At 42.0% G+C, this 21,463-nt stretch overlaps 1 protein-coding gene across 1 annotated transcript; it reads right to left on the reverse strand.

Moving 5' to 3' along the window:
- Positions 1–5,555: 5,555 nt before the first annotated feature.
- On the reverse strand, positions 5,556–21,173 carry rtn7 (reticulon 7). The gene is made up of 7 exons (XM_014195964.2): positions 20,905–21,173; positions 14,469–14,676; positions 14,154–14,292; positions 9,429–9,498; positions 6,612–6,658; positions 6,457–6,515; positions 5,556–6,179 (listed from the first exon to the last, which is right to left on the reverse strand). The coding sequence occupies exons 1-7, from the start codon at positions 20,981–20,983 to the stop codon at positions 6,131–6,133; spliced, it is 651 nt and encodes a 216-aa protein (XP_014051439.1). The 5' UTR covers positions 20,984–21,173; the 3' UTR covers positions 5,556–6,130.
- Between the last annotated feature and the right edge of the window lie 290 nt (positions 21,174–21,463).

The following is a 21,463-nucleotide window of genomic DNA, read 5'->3' on the forward strand; positions in this document are numbered from 1 at the left end:
ATCAAATTGATCAGAAATACAGTGTAGATATTGTTAATGTTGTAAATGACTATTGTAGCTGGAAACAGCAGATTTGTTATGGAATATCTACATAGGCGTACAGAGGCCCATTATCAACAACCATCCCTCCTGTGTTCCAATGGCACATTGTGTTAGCTAATCCCAGTTTATCATTTTAAAAGGCTAATTGATCATTAGAAAACCCTTTTGCAATTATGTTAGCACAGCTGAAAACTGTTGTCCTCATTAAAGAATCAATAAAACTGGCCTTCTTTAGACTAGTTGTGTATCTAGAGCATCAGCATTTGTAGGTTCGATTACAGGCTCAAAATGGCCAGAAACAAAGAGTTTCTTCTAAAACTCGTCAGTCTATTCTTGTTCTGAGAAATGAAGGCTATTCCATGCGAGAAATTGCCAAGAAACTGAAGATCTCGTACAATGCTGTATACTACTCCCTTCACAGAACAGCGCAAACTGGCTCTAACCAGAATAAAAAGAGGAATACGAGGCCCCGGTGCACAACTGAGCAAGAGGACAAGTACATTAGAATGTCTAGTTTGTGATCCTCAACTGGCAGCTTCATTAAATAGTTCCCGCAAAACACCAGTCTCAACGTCAACAGTGAAGAGGTGACTCTGGGATTCTGGCCTTCTTGTTTTGCGGGTCCTATTTAATGAAGCTGCCAGTTGGGACATTAAAGGCAGAAATAGGAGATTTCTTCAGCCATATCTAAGAGAAACAGAAAAAATCTAGATTAGTCTTTCAATAAATGTTCTACCTGTTCACTCTTAGAAATAATGCTACGAATATTCAGAAGACCTCCCAATATTCCTCTAGGCTTGGAACGAGGGTCCCAGAGTATTTTAGCCTGATTAACGGTTTGCAAAAGTTTCATGGTACAATGTTCTCTAACACCTGGGTTAAGGGAACTGGGTTTCTGACTCGAAGGCAGGTTTTGTTTGGGACATGTATCAAGAGTTGGCATTAAAAATGAATGATCAGCAGATTGCTCATTCTCTTGAAAAGCCATGTTAGCGACACCAGGTACCATTCTCCTATGTCAAATTCACCCCGTCTTTTCCTTGGGAGCCAAGGAATTATTCTCTTCAATCACAGTCATTTCGGCTGAGATATGTGATACGTCTGCCCTACTCATGGGGACAGGATTGTTGTCCTGCACATAGTGTGACAAAGTTTCATCTATGCACCTTACGTTGTCCAGTGTAGTAGGACTGTACTCTACCATCTCCTGACCCCCTCTAGCGTGGGATTGTGTCAGCCAGTCCTATATACGCGCTGACCTTGTCCATTATGAAATACTTTGATTCAGTGAGGGCCCATCTTTACAGACCGTGTTATAGGAATGATGGGTGCTGCTTCAACATACACAAAAGGATCTCCATTGGAGCAGTTTGTAAGTTGACCCTTATATCTTATCATGCGCCTCATCACTCTCGCCACCACCTTACATCTAGCTTTTGCCAGAAACTCAGTCACAACACTATCATCTGCTGATTCCAGTAGTTCTTTAATTGTAACCTGAATGGAGTTCTGGTCAGCCATGCGTGACTTCAAACTGAACAGATTATTCTTCCTATTTCGCAACAAAGCATCTTTCACTCATGCTGCCAAACATACCCTCGTAAAACTGACTATCCTACCAATCCTCGACTTCGGCGACGTAATTTACAAAATAGCCTCCAACACTCTACTCAGCAAATTGGATGCAGTCTATCACAGTGCCATCCGTTTTGTCACCAAAGCCCCATATACTACCCACCACTGCGACTTGTACGCTCTCGTTGGCTGGCCCTCGCTTCATACTCGTCGCCAAACCCACTGGCTCCAGGTCATCTACAAGACCCTGCTAGGTAAAGTTCCCCCTTATCTCAGCTCGCTGGTAACCATAGTAGCACCCACCTGTAGCACGCACTCCAGCAGGTATATCTCTCTGGTCACCCCCAAAGCCAATTCCTCCTTCGGCCGCCTCTCCTTCCAGTTCTCTGCTGCCAATGACTGGAACGAACTACAAAAATCTCTAAAACTGGAAACACTTATCTCCCTCACTAGCTTTAAGCACCAGTTGTCAGAGCAGCTCACAGATTACTGCACCTGTACATAGCCCATCTATAATTTAGCCCAAACAACTACCTCTTCCCCTACTGTATTTATTTATTTTGCTCCTTTGCACCCCATTATTTATATTTCTACTTTGCACTTTCTTCCACTGCAAATCTACCATTCCAGTGTTTTACTTGCTATATTGTATTTACTTCGCCACCATGGCCTTTTTTGCCTTCACCTCCCTTATCTCACCACATTTGCTCACTTTGTATATAGACTTATTTTTCTACTATATTATTGACTGTAGGTTTGTTTTACTCCATGTGTAACTGTGTTGTTGTATGTTGTCGAACTGCTTTGCTTTATCTTGGCCAGGTCGCAATTGTAAATGAGAACTTGTTCTCAACTTGCCTACCTGGTTAAATAAAGGTGAAATAAAAAAACAAAATTACCTTTGAACACATGTTTTCCTCTGACTGTTATTCCTCTGATCAGATGCTTTGCCCTTGCTTCCTTACTGAGAATATATATACGCCAGAGTGCACGTACTCTCTGTGCTGACCTCAAGTGGTTTGGATGAATTTTATGTATGAGACTGTGGTAGAGCTCCTCCTCCTTAATGGGGTTGGCTATGGCCTCCTCCTTTGTCAGGATTTCCTTTGGGGTATTTCGACCAACAACCTTGCTCCAGGTCTCATTTTCCTTGACATCAGTTTTTACATCGCTGGAAATAGACACAACTACAGCAGCCATTTTAATTGTTATGTTAATGATTCAAGTAATTAGTTTAACAATGAAATATATCAACAAAACTATTCAGCATTATACAGTGAGAATACTTCTTACTTAAGAATTGATGGATGGTTGATCCACAAATATATATTTGCTGGATTCAGTGTTCTCCAGCAGTTGAAGCTTCCAGGCAGGCCAAATACCCAAACAAAAGGAGACGTCAAAACACAACAAAACAAAATCTGGATATATCATTCCGGACCTTACAGGCCGTCGGTCGATAAATCCAAAAATAATCAAAAAAACAAACAAGCAAGCCGTCTGGTGAGTATCAATTAACCTATTTACAAAATTCAGTTATCTGGCAACAGCTCTGGTGGACGTTCCTCCTTGAAGGAGGCTCTGGAGCACCGCAGGGAGCACTACACTGACCTCACCAGTCTAACCATTTCTTTGTGGATTTTGGTGTGTGCTTGGGGTTATTGTCTTGCTGGAATATCCACTTGCGGCCAAGTTTCAGCCTCCTGGCAAAGACAACCAGGTTTTTGGCTATAATGGCCTGGTACTGAGTAAAGTTCATGATGTCGTTGATCTTAAGGGCCTCAGGACCAGTGAAAGAAAAATCGCCCCATAACATCAAAGATCCACTTCCATATTTTACAGTAGGTGTGGGGGTTATTTTCTGCATATGCACCCTTATTTTGACACCAAACCCACAACTGGTGTGTGTGGCCAAAGAGCTCTATTGTCATGTCACCCAACAAATCTAAACTCCTGAAGTTTGCTGAATGACAATGGCATTTGGATTGGAACTATCGGTGCTATGGTCAGATGACATAAATAAAACATCCTCATTGAAAAAATTGAAAAAAGGCTCAGTGCCGTCATCCTCGCAATGTGAGTAATTGAAAGGAATTGAAAACAGAGGTGCCTATAATTTTGGCACCTATCTTTGGGAATTGTTTTTATTACTTGTTAAACAAAATCTCCATCTGAGCAATTCTATCAGTATACAATAATATAATTTCCCCCAATATACCTCAGTTTTGTATAATTTATTTTATACATTCTTTGCTCATCTGTATCAAGGGTGCAAATAATTTTGGACCTGACTGTATCTTACTTCCCTTGAGATATACAAGGGGTCCGACGCATTGCATAGACCCCACTGCTTGTGTACTTAGATGGCCATAAAGTGGCCCCTGAGTGTAAACAGGGACAATAAAGCCATTTTTTTGCATTACCTGGCCAATCAGAGATTGACAACAGGGGTCCTGTGACTGTTTAAGGCTAACTGGGCTGAGGAATAATTGACAACAGCAGCAGACTCTTTGCTCTGCGGCCTATGTCTGGATCCTTCTCTTATAACATCTATTGGCCAGTATAAGGACAGTTATATCTTATCCACCTTGTCCTCTTCATCACCGATTGACCGCCTCATCATCATCATCATCTAGGGCACATGCCCAGGGGCCCAACCTCCAGGGGGCCCCCCATTGATTTTGTTCTGTTTGATTCACCCAGATCGCATAAGAACACAGCATAAACCATGGCAAAATGTGTAGAACTGCAGGAAATTAGCTTTAAAACAAAATGTTTCCCTCAGTCCCAAGGCAAAATGAGTACAATTGCTAGAAATTAAAACATCAAAATCTTCTCTCCGCCATCAAGATGGGGGCCTCTAAAATGTTTCTGCCCAGGGCCCCAGGTTTGGTTAGTCCGGCACGGTCATCATAATCACTACCACCATCAAACTAATAACTCTTGTGGGATGACTTCTACATTTGAAGTACCAACCACATCTGATGTGATCTTGCTCTAGGAATTTCAGTCATTCACTCAATGTTTAAACCAAATTGTTGCTTATTTCAGGTCATTGCTGCCATCTACTGCTCAGAATAAAGAACTGTAGCCTACCTACATCACTCAAACATTTCATATTTGCCATCTCTTTTCCCCCTTCCCCCCAACATTCAAATTGTCAGGGATGGAAGTAAAATGGGATGAGAGCATTCAACATCACAGTTCCAGCAGATGACTTATGACAAAGGCCTTGAGGCCAATATGTAAAGCTTATTAAAGAGCAGTGACGCCAGCCAGAGCAGTGACGCCAGCCAGAGCAGTGACGCCAGCCAGAGCAGTGACGCCAGCCAGAGCAGTGACACCAGCCAGAGCAGTGATACCAGCAAGAGCAGTGATACCAGCAAGAGCAGTGATACTAGCCAGAATAGTGTGCGTGTTTCTCGTCTTAATGTGTGGCACAAAATAGATGAGCCACACGTTCATTGTGACACAAACATTGACATTACGTTAACGTGGCATTAGGTGGTCATGTACCCAAAAGCCTGGTACATTCCCTACTAGCTCCTACTTCAATGTGCACTCAACTGAAAGATGTTGATAGAGTAGGTGTAAGCCAGATGGTACTATATCCTCCGCTATAGCCTACTCAGTGGAGGGCTATGTGGTGCCATCACCATACTGTACTTCTTAAACCAGTCTTCCGGTTAATGTGCCAGAGTGTCATTGAAAACTGTTTTTGGGAAGATTTTTAATTCAAGAATTGAAGTGGCATATGTAGCCTACTTACGCAATCAATGTTTGCTTGTCTAACCCTTAGGCTGCTCTTTTGCAAATACATTGGCAAATGCTAATGCAGCCATATTAAAGTTTGGAACATCTGCGTTTGCCTTTGATACTCGAACTCTGTTTCCCCAGCTCATACACACAAAACAGGATCAATCATGACTGATGAGAGCTTTTAAGTTTCCTTCATTTTTATTTCAAGTTTGATGAATTACTTACAAAATACTCCATGCAGTGCAGATACCAAGTGTCTTCAGGATGAACTGAGATGATGCTGAAAAGGTGGAGTGCCCCAGAAACATCAACAATTCAGAAACACACACCAAGTGCTTAAGTTATTTTCTTTCATAAATTAAAAATGATTTATTTTGTGAAAATGTACAAAACTACAACAAAGAATTTTCTCCTCAAAACAGATTAGAGTACAAACTTTTTAGAGATGCTACACACCATTCTGTATCCTTGAAATAATTAAAAGTGAATCACTGATTCTCTCCCCCTCCTTCCCCCCTCCCCCGGTTCAAACAGGAATCATATGTTAAGGAGTACATGGTCTTTGAGGATCAAGAGACAATGTACAGAATGTGGATGGCTCCAACAAAAAAAATACAAGCATTGCACCCTATGCAAGTTAGTTACGGTACATAGAATATTGAGCGATGACTTTTGCCACTAGTTCGACGCTGTGTAGGACTGGAGTTGCAGTAGAAGTGAGAGAGATTAGTTGTTGAATAGGGTTCATGGACCGTCACTCTGCTTTGGTGCGCTTTACTGCCCCGGGGAGTTTGTCTTGAAGCCTGAAAAGGAAATGAATAATACTATACTAGAACAAGGTTGGTGTGGCTGGCCTTTCACCTTTATATACACACTAGATGTCATATTGTATCTGGACAAAGACAAATAATTTTAATGGTGCCACCAAGACAGTTGATCATGAAGGTACTGATGCTGTGTTCCTTCATGCCATGACTTCAAAGGTAAAATGTCCACTTATACTGCCGAAAAACTGAAAATTGTGTGTTCTGTGATTTCACCTTATCTACACATTGATGATTAGAAAAAGAATGCCCTTACTTTGCAAGTGTGACTTCAACTCTGGTGCGAATCAGTTCAATGTATTTATCGATCTGAATCTGAAAGAGAACAATTGTTAACCAACAAGCACACAGGTTGATAAAACATTAGTAATTGTATGCCAAATAAAAACAACTGCTTCCATTCACACTTACTTTATTTCTCTCATAAACCAGGGGCGTGCTGAAGAAGATAATATCAGCTGTCAATGAGAAAGAGTGGACGCCGGTCAAGTATGACGTTTCTAAGGAGGTTTCCAGATACACTACATGGCCAAAAGTATGTGGATACCTGCTCATCAAACATCTCATTCCAAAATCATGGGCATTAATATGGAGTTGGTCCCCCCTTTGCTGCTATTAGTCTCCACTATTCTGGGAACGCTTTCCACTATATATTGGAACATTGCGGCAGCGACTTGCTGCCATTCAGCCACAAGAGCATTAGTGAGGTCGGGAACTGATGTTGGGCGATTAGGCCTGGCTCGCAGTTGGCGTTCCAACTCATCCCAAAGGTGTTTGATAGGGTTGAGTTCAGGGCTCTGTACAGGCCAGTCAAGTTCTTCCACACCCATCTCGACAAACCATTTCTGTATGGGCCTCGCTTTGTGCACAGAGGCATTGTCATACTGAAACAGGAAAGGGTGTTCCCCGAACTATTGCCACAGTTGGAAGCACAGAATCGTCTACAGTCATGGCCAAAAGTTGAGAATGACACAAATATTAATTTTCACAAAGTTTGCTGCTTCAGTGTCTTTAGATATTTTTGTCAGATGTTACTATGGAATACTGAAGTATAATTACAAGCCTTCAATAAGTGTCAAAGGCTTTTATTGACAACTACATGAAGTTGATGCAAAGAGTCAATATTTGCAGTGTTGACCCTTCTTTTTCAAGACCTCTGCAATCCACTCTGGCATGCTGTCAATTAAGTTCTGGCCCACATCCTGACTGATGGCAGCCTATTCTTGCATAATCAATGCCTGGAGTTTGTCAGAATTTGTGGGTTTTTGTTTGTCCACCCGCCTCTTGAGGATTGACCACAAGTTCAATGGGATTAAGGTCTGGGGAGTTTCCTGGCCATGGACCCAAAATATCTATGTTTTGTTCCCCGAGCCACTTAGTTATCACTTTTGCCTTATGGCAAGGTGCTCCATCATGCTGGAAAAGGCATTGTTCGTCACCAAACTGTTCCTGGATGGTTGAGAGAGGTTGCTCTCGGAAGATGTCTTGGTACCATTTTTGAGTCATGGCTGTATTCTTACGCAAAATTGTGAGTGAACCCACTCCCTTGGCTAAGAAGCAAACCCACACATGAATGGTCTCAAGATGCTTTACTGTTGGCATGACACAGGCCTGATGGTAGCGCTCACCTTGTCTTCTCCGGACAAGCTTTTTTCCGGATGCCCCAAACAATCGGAAAGGGGATTCAGAGAAAATGACTTTACCCCAGTCCTCAGCAGTCCAATCCCTGTACCTTTTGCAGAATATCAGTCTGTCCCTGATGTTTTTTCTGGAGAGAAGTGGCTTCTTTGCTGCCCTTCATGACACCAGGCCATCCTCCAAAAGTCTTCGCCTCAATGTGCGTGCAGATGCACTCACACCTGCCTGCTGCCATTCCTGAGCAAGCTCTGTACTGGTGGTGCCCCGATCCCGCAGCTGAATCAACTTTAGGAGACGGTCCTGGCGCTTGCTGGACTTTCTTGGGCGCCCTGAAGCCTTCTTCACAACAATTGAACCCCTCTCCTTGAAGTCCTTGATGATCCGATAAATGGTTGATTTAGCAATATCCTTGCCTGTGAAGCCCTCTTTGTGCAAAGCAATGATGACGGCACGTCTTTCCTTGCAGGTAACCATGGTTGACAGAGGAAGAACAACGATTCCAAGCACCACCCTCCTTTTGAAGCTTCCAGTCGGTTATTCGAACTCAATCAGCATGACAGAGTGATCTCCAGCCCTGTCCTCGTCAACACTCACACCTGTGTTAACGAGAGAATCACTGACATGTCAGCTGGTCCTTTTGTGGCAGGGCTGAAATGCAGTGGAAATGTTTTTGGGGGAATTTAGATCATTTGCATGGCAAAGAGGGACTTTGCAATTAATTGCAATTCATCTGATCACTCTTCATAACATTCTGGAGTATATGCAAATTGCCATCATACAAACTGAGGCAGCAGACTTTGTGAAAATTAATATTTGTGTCATTCTCAAAACTTTTGGTCACGACTGTACAGCTTGTGTGGCCTAACATTTCGCGGCTGAGTCGTTGTTGCTGCTGCTAGACTATTCCATTTCACAATAACAGCACTTACAGTTGACCAGGGCAGCTCTATCAGGGCAGAAATTTGAGGATCTGACTTGCTAGAAAGGTGGCATCCGATGACGGTGCCACATTGAAAGTCACTGAGCTCATCAGAACAGGCCATTCTACTGCCAATGTTTATCACTGGAGATTGCATGGCTGTGTGTTCAATTGTATACACCTGTCAGCAACGGGTGTGGCTGAAATAGCCGAATCTACTAATCTGAAAATGGTATCCACACTTCCACATACTTTTGGCCATGTAGTGTAGTATTGGACACCTCTAACATGATAGTTTAACACAAAGCTATTCATTGAATACTTTCAAACCGTTTAAAAGAGCAATTTATTACAGCAGTACTGCACAGGATCTCACGAGGCAACTTAAACCATGCCTACTATACACCATTCAGACACCCCCCCCCCCTCCACTCTTTAGCGTGAACACAAGTCTAATTGTTTCAATTCAAAATCCCATAAGGGACAACATTTTAGGCAGGACAGCAGATACGTAAGAACAACACGACACCAAGAGTTGAATGAAACAGCATGATATGTCTAGGTTCCTAGAGAATACTAAAAACAGACTATCATGAACATCAAGTGTCTAAGTGACTGGGTGCACCACACTGTTTTGTGACAGAGATAAATCAAAGACTGGAGTGTCTTACTCAGTATCAGGATTGTGATGCCATTGAAGACAGCGCCCACATAAGTCAGCAGCCACATGAAACCAGCCAGCTGCAACAGAGAATGACCAGCACATTTCAGACCACAACCACACTATAATCGCTAAATACCATGACAAGCATAAGGGCTGCATTTTCCTTGGGCACTATAGATCAATGTAATTATCATCGAAATTCTAACATTGTGTGCGTTTGAAAAAAAGGAAAATATAATGAGCATCCTATAATATGAAGCCTTTACAAAAACATATTGTTAGGATCCCACATACACTGGCTGCCTTCAGCTGTGTAATCCACTCCTTTCTTCATCTGATAAACTTTTAATCCCTAATTTGAACATCGGCCAGGTATTTCTCTCTCTGCCAGTCCTCATCACATGACGGCTTTTCTGGCTTTCTTAGCCAGCCGTTTCAATGCATAATAGTGTGGACTTCAGTGTTGTGAAAACATATCGCCAACAGCACAGAAGGTGACCACAGTATATACAGTGAGGGAAAAAAGTATTTGATCCCCTACTGATTTTGTACGTTTGCCCACTGACAAAGAAATGATCAGTCTATAATTTTAATGGTAGGTTTATTTGAACAGTGAGACAGAATAACAAACAAATCCAGAAAAACACGTCAAATGTTAAATTGATTTGCATTTTAATGAGGGAAATAAGTATTTGGCCCCTCTGCAAAACATGACTTAGTACTTGGTGGCAAAACCCTTGTTGGCAATCACAGAGGTCAGACATTTCTTGTAGTTGGCCACCAGGTTTGCACACATCTCAGGAGGGATTTTGTCCCACTCCTCTTTGCAGATCTTCTCCAAGGCATTAAGGTTTCGAGACTGAAGTTTGACAATTCGAACCTTCAACTCCCTAAACAGATTTTCAATGGGATTAAGGTCTGGAGACTGGCTAGGCCACTCCAGGACCTTAATGTGCTTCTTCTTGAGCCACTTCTTTGTTGCCTTGGCCGTGTGTTTTGGGTCATTGTTATGCTGGAATACCCATCCACGACCCATTTTCAATGCCCTGGCTGAGGGAAGGAGGTTCTCACCCAAGATTTGACGGTACATGGCCCCGTCCATCGCCCCTTTGATGCGGTGAAGTTGTCCTGTCCCCTTAGCAGAAAAACACCCCCAAAGCATAATGTTTCCACCTCCATGTTTGACAGTGTTCTTGGGGTCATAAGCAGCATTCCTCCTCCTCCAAACACGGCGAGTTGAGTTGATGCCAAAGAGCTCCATTTTGGACTCACCTGACCACAACACTTTCACCCAGTTGTCCTCTGAATCATTCAGATGTTCATTGGCAAACTTCAGATGGGCATGTATATGTGCTTTCTCGAGCAGGGGGACCTTGCGGGCGCTGCAGGATTTCAGTCCTTCACGGCGTAGTGTGTTACCAATTGTTTTCTTGGTGACTATGGTCCCAGCTGCCTTGAGATCATTGACAAGATCCTCCTGTGTAGTTCTGGGCTGATTTCTCACCGTTCTCATGACCATTGCAACTCCACGAGGTGAGATCTTGCATGGAGCCCCAGGCTGAGGGAGATTGACAGTTCTTTTGTGTTTCTTCCATTTGCGAATAATCGCACCAACTGTTGTCACCTTCTCACCAAGCTGCTTGGCGATGGTCTTGTAGCCCATTCCAGCCTTGTGTAGGTCTACAATCGTGTCCCTGACATCCTTGGAGAGCTCTTTGGTCTTGGCCATGGTGGAGAGTTTGGAATCTGATTGATTGCTTCTGTGGACAGGTGTCTTTTATACAGGTAACAAACAGATTAGGAGCACTCCCTTTAAGAGTGTGCTCCTAATCTCAGCTCATTACCTGTATAAAAGACACCTGGGAGCCAGAAATCTTTTTGATTGAGAGGGGGTCAAATACTTATTTCCCTCATTAAAATGCAAATCAATTTATAACATTTTTGACATGCATTTTTCTGTATATTTTTATTGTTATTCTGTCTCTCCCTGTTTAAATAAACCTACCATTAAAATGATAGACTGATCATTTCTTTGTCAGTGGGCAAACATACAAAATCAGCAGGGGATCAAATACTTTCCCCCCCCCCTCACTGTATGGACCAAGACTCTTAAGGCATGCATTTTTTTTTTTTAAACAATTATGAGTCCCATTTACAACCAATTTTTTCTACAGTCAAAATAAATCCTAAGAAAGAAAGAGTATTGCCATTCAGTCCAGTAGACAAAGCTAGACTGACAGACTCACAAGTCACAAAACTACTCCCCTTGCTATACATGCATGACAGAATAGTCTATCAAGAACTGCTAGAAATAATCGTTTAAATCCAATTAAAGCTACAACATGTAACTTCAGGCGACCTGACCAAATTCACATAGAAATGTGGGTTATAGATATTTCATTCTCATTGAAAGCTAGTGTAAGAAGTGGTAGATCTGTTCCATGTACAATATTTCTATGCTTCGTTTTTGCGTCTTTTACTTTCGGTTTTGTACACCAGCTTCAAACAGCTGAAAATACAATATTTTTGGTTAAGGAAAATAAGTTTCACAGCAGATTAGATGGTACAATGACTCTACACAATGACTGCTTGTTTTGTCACAAACTGAAATATTAGAATTTTAGCAACCAGGAAATGGCTGAGCGATTTCTGCATAGTGCATCTTTAAAGGCCATAGCATTGGAAATATCCTAGAACGCAGTAGTATATAGCCGATGAACACACCCTCAACCAATCAAATGTATTTTAACCCCCTAGAGTCGCAATCTAAGTAACATTCAAAAATCCCCATCAAAATCCATCAGTTTAAACAAGAGATATGTTTTTTTTGCATTGGACGCGTCTCAATCCACCACATCTGCCGATGTCACACTTCCGCATCTGTGGTAAAAAGTGGCAGAGCTAGAGCGGTGTTTGTCAGACCATAGAGACATCCCGAAAATCGGTCTTCTCACCAAAACAGGTTGATATATTATGACCACTATGGAAAGGGGAGACTCTCACGAACATGACGGTGGTTTCGGTTTTACTCTACGACCCCCACAAGTGATACCTAAAGGGGTCCTACAATTTAAAATCAAATCGCTAAATAATCGATAGTATGACAATCTTAAAACAATTCCATATGTAATCTTAGAACTCCCCCTTTAAAGCCCTTTTTACATCAGCAGTCTGCTTTACAGACACCAAGCCTAAAAACCTCAAAGAGCAAGCAATACAGAGGCAGAAGCATGGCTAGAAAAAAACAGAAACCTAGGAAGAAACCTAGAGAGGAATCAGGCTCCAAGGGGTGCCTAGTAGAGGTCGACCGATTAATAGGGCCGATTTCAAGTTTATAACGAAATCGGTCTTTTACATTGCAATCCATGAGGAAACGGCGTGGCAAGCTGACCACCTGTTACGCGAGTGCAGCGTCAAAAGGACCTTGTGGCTACACATGGTTGATGATATTACTAGGTTTACTAGCTTGTCCTGTGTTGTATATAATCAATGCGGGCCTGTTAATTTATCATTGAATCACAGACAACTTCAACTTCGCCAAACGGGTGATGATTTAACAAAAGCACAATCTTTGCACAAATGTACCTAACCATAAACACCTTTCTTAAAATCAATACACAGAAGTATATTTTTTTAAGCCTGCATATTTAGTTAAAAGAAATGCATGTTAGAAGGTAATACTAAGTAGGGAAATTGTTTCACTTCTTGCATTCAGTGCAAGCAGAGTCAGGGTATATGCAAAAGTTTGGGACGCCTGGCTCGTTGCGAACTAATTTGCCAGAATTTGACATAATTATGACATAACATTGAAGGTTGTGCAATGTAACAGCAATATTTTGACTTAGGGTTGCCACCTGTTCTATAAAATATGGAACGGTTCCGTATTTCACTGAAAGAATAAACATTTTGTTTTCAAAATGATAGTTTCCAGATTTGACCATATTAATGACCAACGGCTCGTATTTCTGTGTTTATTATATTATAATTAAGTCTCTGATTTGATAGCGCAGTCTGAGCGGTGATATGAATGCTTGCAAGCCTGCTGCTGCCTTCAAACAGCACTTTACTGCGTTTGCCAGCAGCTCTTAGCAATGCTTGAAGCACAGCGCTGTTTATGACTTCAAGCCTATCAACTCATGAGATTAGGCTGGCAATACTAAAGTGCCAATAAGAACATCAACAGTCAAAGGTATAAGAAATACAAATGGTATAGAGAGAAATAGTCGACGCGTCATAATTCCTATAATAACTATAACCTAAAACTTCTTAACTGGGAATATTGAACCACCAGCTTTCATATGTTCTCATGTTCTGAGCAAGGAACTTAAACGTTAGCTTTTTTACATGGCACATATTGCACTTTTACTTTGTTCTCCAACACTGTTTTTGCATTATTTAAACCAAATTGAACATGCCATTATTTATTTGAGACTAAATAGATTTTATTAAGTTAAAATAAAAGTGTTCTTTGTTCATTCAGTACTGTTGTAATTGTCATTATTACAAATATATAAATACATTTTAAAAATATTGTTACACACACAAATCGTCCGATTAATCGGTATCGTCTTTTTTTTTTATCCTCCAATAAATTGGTATCGACGTTGAAAAATCATAAAATCGGTCGACTTCTAGTGCCTAGTCCTCTTCTGGCTGTACCGGGTAGAGATTTAACAGTACATGTGGCCATTAAGGCCAGATCATTTTCAAGAGTGAGTTCTTAAGCAAGTACCTTAAGTGAGTCCACCAGGTCCTCCACCAGCAGCAGGTGCCTGGCCTGTTTGATGGCACGATTCACATAGGTCAGACACACATCCACATATTTACGGAAAATCTCAGGCTGAACGGTCAGGTCCTTCTCCATCAGAGCCCTGAGGGAGACAAAGATTTACCATCATCACCTAACAAACAAAACTAAGCTTAAACTACAACGACTCAAATCAGACAATGACTCCAAGGGGTAAAGTTCAATGTGCCTTCTGTACTACTAAGTACACTAAGAATATATCCTTGTTCTCCCATCATATCCCAAACTGAGCTGTCGTACTTGAAGGGGTGGCCCTCTTCAGACTTCTGCACTGCCTGAATGACAGACTTGTAGACACGGAAGGTGATTGTGACACAGAGCAGTGCCAGCAGCAGGTAGGAGACCACACTGATGACGCTGAAGGTAGCCAGGGACAGAAGGACCAGCAGGGACATGCCAAAGGCCACCGCAGACTTCTTTGGGTCCCGCCAGTACACCAGCTCCATCACTTGAGGAAGGACGAGGGACAAACAGGAGGGAGCAGGATTAATTATCAAGCCAAACCTGACGGTTGGACGATCACATTTATGAAATGGGCATTTCCATTAAAAAGGATCCTAAGCACCAACATGTGAAGTTCATAGGAGCATGTCAAATTAAAAGATATATATATATATATAAACTCAGCAAAAAAGAAACATCCTCTCACTGTCAACTGTGTTAATTTTCATCAAACTTAACAAGAGTAAATATTTGTATGAGTATAACAAGATTCAACAGACATAAACTGAACAAGTTCCACAGACATGTGACTAACAGAAATGGAATAATGTGTCCCTGAACAAAAGTGTGTGTGTGTGTGTGTGGGGGGGGGGGGAGGGGGGGGTCAAAATCAAAAGTAAGTCAGTATCTGGTGTGGCCACCAGCTGCATTAAGTACTGCAGTGCATCTACTCCTCCTCTCATCCTTTAGTTCCACCTCCCACACATGCGGTGACCTCACCTGGTTTAAATGATGTTTCTAGAGACAATATCTCTCTCGTCACTCAATGCCTAGGTTTACCTCCACTGTATTCACATCCTACCATACCTTTGTCTGTACATTATGCATTGAATCTATTCTACCGTGCCCAGCAACCTGCTGCTTTTACTTTGTTCCGAAAGTAATAGACGACCAGTTCTTAAAGCCTTTAGCTGTACCCTAATCCCACTCCTCCTCTGTTCCTCTGGTGATGTAGAGGTTAATCCAGGACCTGCAGTGCCTAGCTCCACTCCCACTCCCCAGGCGCTATCATTTGTTGACTGTAACCGTAAAAGCCTTGGTTTCATGAACGTTAACATTAGAAGCCTCCTCCCTAAGTTTGTTTTATTCACTGCTTTAGCACACACTGCCAACCTGGATGTCCTAGCCGTGTCTGAATCCTGGCTTAGGAAGACCACCAAAAACCCAGACATTTTCATCTCTAACTATAACATTTTCCGACAAGATAGAACAGCCAAAGGGGGCGGAGTTGCAATGTACTGCAGAGATGGCTTGCAGAGTTCTGTCTTACTGTCCAGGTCTGTGCCCAAACAATGAGCTTTTACTTCTAAATCCACCTTTCCAGAAACAACTCTCATCATTGCCGCTTCCTATAGACCACCTTCTGCCACCAGCTGTGCCCTGGACACCATATGTGAATTGATTGCCCCCCCATCCATCTTCAGAGCTTGTGCTGTTAGGTGACCTAAACTGGGACATGCTTAACACCCCGGCCATCCTACAATCTAAACTTGATGCTCTAAATCTCACACAAATTATCTATGAACCTACCAAGTACAAACCCAAATCCTTAAACACGGGCAACCTCATAGATATCATCCTAACCAACCTGCCCTCTAAATACACCTCTGCTGTCTTCAACCAGGATCTCAGCGATCACTGCCTCATTGCCTGCATCCGCTATGGGTCTGCGGTCAAACGACCACCACTCATCACTGTCAAACCCTCCCTAAAACACTTCATCAACCTGGCCTGGGTATCCTGACCTCACTCCGTCAGTAGAGGATGCCTGGTTACTCTTTAAAAGTGCTTTCCTCACCATCTTAAATAAGCATGCCCCATTCAAAAAATTTAGAACCAGGAACAGATATAGCCCTTGGTTCACTTCAGACCTGACTGCCCTTGACCAGCACAAAAACATCCTGTGGCGTACTGCATTAGCATCGAATAGCCCCTGCGATATGCAACTTTTCAGGGAAGTTAGGAACTAATATACACAGGCAGTTAGGAAAGCAAAGGCTAGTTTTTCAAACAAAAATGTGCATCCTGTAGCACAAACTCCAAAAAGTTCTAGGACACCACTGATAAATCCACGATAATTGATCATTTCAATAAGCATTTTTCTACGGCTGGCCATGCTTTCCACCTGGCTACCCCTACCAACAGCCCTGCACCCCGCACAGCAACTTGCCCAAGCCTCCCCCATTTCTCCTTCACCCAAATAGCTGAAGTTCTGAAAGTGCTGCAAAATCTGGACCCCTACAACCCAGCCGGTCTAGACAATCTGGACCCTCTCTTTCTAAAATGATCCGCCGAAATTGTTGCAACCCCTATTACTAGCCTGTTCAACCTCTCGTATTGTCTGAGATCCCCAAAGATTGGAAAGCTGCCGCAGTCATCCCCCTCTTCAAAGGGGGAGACCCTCTAGACCCAAACTGATACAGACCTATATCTATCCTACCCTGCCTTTCTAAAATCTTTGAAAACCAAGTTAACAAACCGATCACCGACCATTTCGAATCCCACCATACCTTCTCCGCTATGCAATCTGGTTTCCGAGCTGGTCATGGGTGCATCTCAGCCACGCTCAAGGTCCTAAACGATATCATAACCGCCATCGATAAGAGACAATACTGTGCAGCTGTATTCAACGACCTGGCCAAGGCTTTCGACTCTGTCAATCACCACATTCTTATCGGCAGACTCAACAGCCTTGGTTTCTCAAATGACTGCCTCGCCTGGTTCACCAACTACTTCTCAGAGTTCAGTGTGTCAAATCGGAGGGCCTGTTGTCCGGACCTCTGGCAGTCTATGGGGGTGCCACAGGGTTCAATTCTCGGGCCGACTCTTCTCTGTATACATCAATGATGTCGCTCTTGCTGCTGGTGACTGATCCACCTCTACGCAGAAAAACAACACCATTCTCTATATTTCTGGCCCTTCTTTGGACACTTAACTTCTTTGGGCTAGGGGGCAGTATTTTCACATCCGGATAAAAAACGTACCCGATTTAATCTGGTTACGACTCCTGCCCAGTAACTAGAATATGCATATAATTATTGGCTTTGGATAGAAAACACCCTAAAGTTTCTAAAACTGTTTGAATGGTGTCTGTGTATAACAGAACTCCTATGGCAGGCAAAAATCTGAGAAGGTGGCCTGTCTGACAAGGTGTTGTTCTTGCTTCTGTGTATTGAAGAGTCAGGATCTTAGCTGTAACGTGACATTTCCTAGGGCTCCAATAGGCTCTCAGAGCCCGGGAAAAACCTGAACGATGACGAGGCAGCCTCAGGCTGAAACACATTATCGCCTTTTCCAAGTGGCCCATCAGAGGACAATGGAATTAGGCGCGTGCCCGATTCGACCCCGTGCAGTATTTTCCTTCGGCTGTTTAGCTAATTGCAGATTCCCGGTCGGAATATTATCGCTTTTTTTACGAGAATAATGGCATAAAAATTGATTTTAAACAGCGGTTGACATGCTTCGAAGTACGGTAATGGAATATTTAGAATTTTTTTTGTCACGAAATGCGCCATGCGCACGACCGTTATTTACCATTTCGGATAGTGTCTGGGACGCACGAACAAAACGCCGCTATTCGGATATAACGATGGATTATTTTGGACCAAACCAACATTTGTTATTGAAGTAGCAGTCCTGGGAGTGCATTCTGACGAAAAACAGGAAAGGTAAGACCATTTTTGTTATAGTAAATGGAATTTTGGTGAAGGCTAAACTTGCCGGGTGTCTAAATAGCTAGCCCTGTGATGCCGGGCTATCTACTCAGAATATTGCAAAATGTGCTTCATCCGAAAAGCTATTTTAAAATCGGACATAGAGTGCATAGAGGAGTAATGTATCTATAATTCTTAAAATAATTGTTATGCATTTTGTGAACGTTTATCGTGAGTAATTTAGTAAATTGTTAGTGAATTCCACGGAAGTTTTCTGAACGTCACATGCTAATGTAAAAAGCTGGTTTTTGATATAAATATGAACTTGATTGAACAAAAAATGCATGTTTTGTATAACATAATGTCCTAGGTGTGTCATCTGATGAAGATCATCAAAGGTTAGTGCTGCATTTAGCTGTCTTCTGGGTTTTTGTGATATTATATGCTAGCTTGAAAAATGGGTGTCTGATTATTTCTGGCTGTGTACTCTGCTGACATAATCTAATGTTTTGCTTTCGCTGTAAAGCCTTTTTGAAATCGGACAGTGTGGTTAGATAAAGGAGAGTCTTGTCTTTAAATAGCTGTAAAATAGTAATATGTTTGAGAAATTGAAGTAATAGCATTTCAAAGGTTTTGAAAATCGCGCCACAGGATTCAACTGGCTGTTACGTAGGTGGGACGAATTCGTCCCGCCGGTCCCATAGAGGTTAACTAACCTCCAGATGAGCTTCAATTCCATACAACTCTCCTTCTGTGGCCTCCAACTGCTCTTAAATGCATGCTCTTCAACCGATCGCTGCCCACACCTGCCCACCCATCCAGCATCACTACTCTGGAAGGTTCTGACTTAGAATATGTGGACAACTACAAATACCTAGGTGTATAGTTAGACTGTAAAGTCTCCTTCCAGACTCCCATTAAGCATCTCCAATCCAAAATTAAATCTAGAATCGGCTTCCTATTTCGCAACAAAGCAACCTTCACTCATGCTGCCAAACATACCCTCGTAAAACTGGCCATCCTACCGATCTTTGACTTTGGTGATGTCATTTACAAAATAGCCTCCAACACTCTATTCAGCAAATTGAATGCAGTCTATCACAGTGCCATCCGTTTTGTCACCAAAGCCCCATATACTACCCACCACTGCGACCTGTATGCTCTCGTTGGCTGGCCCTTGCTTCATATTCATCACCAAACCCACTGGCTGCAGGTCATCTATAAGTCTTTGTTAGGTAAAGCCCTGCCTTATCTCAGCTCACTGGTCACCATAGCAGCACCCACCCGTAGCACGTGCTCCAGCAGGAATATTTCACTGGTCATACCCAAAGCCAACTCCTCCTTTGGCCGCCTTTCCTTCCAGTTCGCTGCTGCCAATAACTGGAACGAATTGCATTTTATTTTTTTATTTTAAAAAAATATAATAAATCACTGAAGCTGGAGACATATCTGCCTCACTAACTTTAAGCATCAGCTGTCAGAGCAGCTTACCGATCACTGCACCTGTACATAGCCCATCTGTAAATAGCCCACCCAACTACCGCACCCCCATATTGTTATGTATTTTGCTCTCTTGCACCCCAGTATCTCTACTTGCACATCATCATCTGCACATCTATCACTCCAGTGTTAATGCTAAATTGTAATTATTTCACCTCTATGGCCTATTTATTGCCTTACCTCCCTAATCTTACTACATTTGCACATACTGTAGGTATATTTTTCTATTGCGTTAATGACTGTACGCTTGTTTATCCCATGTGTAACTCTGTTGTTTTTGTCGCACTGCTTTGCTTTATCTTGGCCAGGTCGCAGTTGTAAATGATAACTTGTTCTCAACTGGCCTACCTGGTTAAATAAAGGTGAGAACCTTTTTTTTTTTTTTTTTTTAAGGCCCCTCACCTGTGAATATGATGCCAGTTCAGAAAGGACTAGGCTACATCAATTACAATGGTCACTTACACGTAATAAGTGATGATCTTGTACACAACTAAAGATGACTGGTATAACAAAAGGTGGTCTAAAAACCAGAACATGGCAATGCATCCTTATTTCCAAGAGGAATTAACTGACCTGACAAGGTTGGTTTTCATTATTGAAAGCAAAAGGCTGGTAACCATGCTTTTTAGGCAGGGTGACTATTAGAAACATTCGAATAGGGGCGTGTGCTCTTCCCAATCTAGTTAGGCATCTCTCATGTATCCATAGGAGTCTGACTCATGAATGTGGCAGTAAAACGTTACAGTCAGTAGTCTTTTAGCTAATGTTATAGTAATATTTTATTTGAATAAGCTTGCTGCTTTAGCCTCAGTAAGTAGGTAGTGTATTAGTTAGCTTGCAACACATTGGAAATACAATAGTTACCTTACATTGCTAATAACACTGGTCAGAGATCAGCTGAGTGAACAAACGACCTATTGTGAGTTAACGTCAGCTACTCGAATATACAAAAGGCTTTCTTTGGTCTTAAACGGTCCAATTATTTATGGTATGGACATTTCGCAGCACTGCTAAACGAAATATAGAGGGCGTTATCTATAGCTAGCTAGTTATTGGTGTCTTTTATTCTACTTAGCTAGCCAACATGTGTGTCCTGTTGTGAAATTGCTAACGTTAGCTAGCTGTTAGGTCAGCCAGCTTGCTGTCAGACGCATCGTTGCTCAAACGAGTAAATCTTCCCGCACGTCAATTGTTCGAACTTGCATCGATGTATACAAGACAAGGGTGGTTGAACTTGAGCTCGAACTAAGTCAAAATGTTTGCATTCAACACAAAAACGCTTTAAAAAAATAATGTCCTACCGTAATATGTGGATTCTTTCGTCGATGAAGCGTTCATAGCGGACGAAATCTGGGCAGACTGTGTCGTCGGATCTGCCATTTTTGTGATGATTTCTAACGAGACAACCAAAATAAACGTAATAAATTCGATTTGCGTAGCTACGTATGTTCTAGTCAAAGTCCTCCAAATTCTCTCTCTTTTTTTTTTTAATGGATGACAGATGGATGCTCAGTTGACTCTCCACGCCCGTTGGTCGTTTTGAAAATGTTTTTTCTGTTTCGTATTCTGGCACGAGCACAAATAATGACGTCACGTTCATATGGTAATGACAAAACTTTCAAAATAAAAACCCGAAATTTCTAAACTGCAATGTGGATTGAAAAATGTAATTTAAGCAATGGCCAATTTTATTGTGACAAAAAGAAAAGTCAATAAGTACTTTTTGAAAAAAAAAATGTAAAAATATGGTTTAATTTTTTTTTTTTTTTACCAATAATGGAAAAATAAAATTTTGACACTGGTATGTTGAGAACATTTGGCTGTAAAGAGAACACTTTTCTACAGTGCAACTTTGGTTTC

Source organism: Salmo salar, chromosome ssa04, assembly GCF_905237065.1.
Source record: "Salmo salar chromosome ssa04, Ssal_v3.1, whole genome shotgun sequence".
Lineage (NCBI taxonomy): Eukaryota > Metazoa > Chordata > Actinopteri > Salmoniformes > Salmonidae > Salmo > Salmo salar.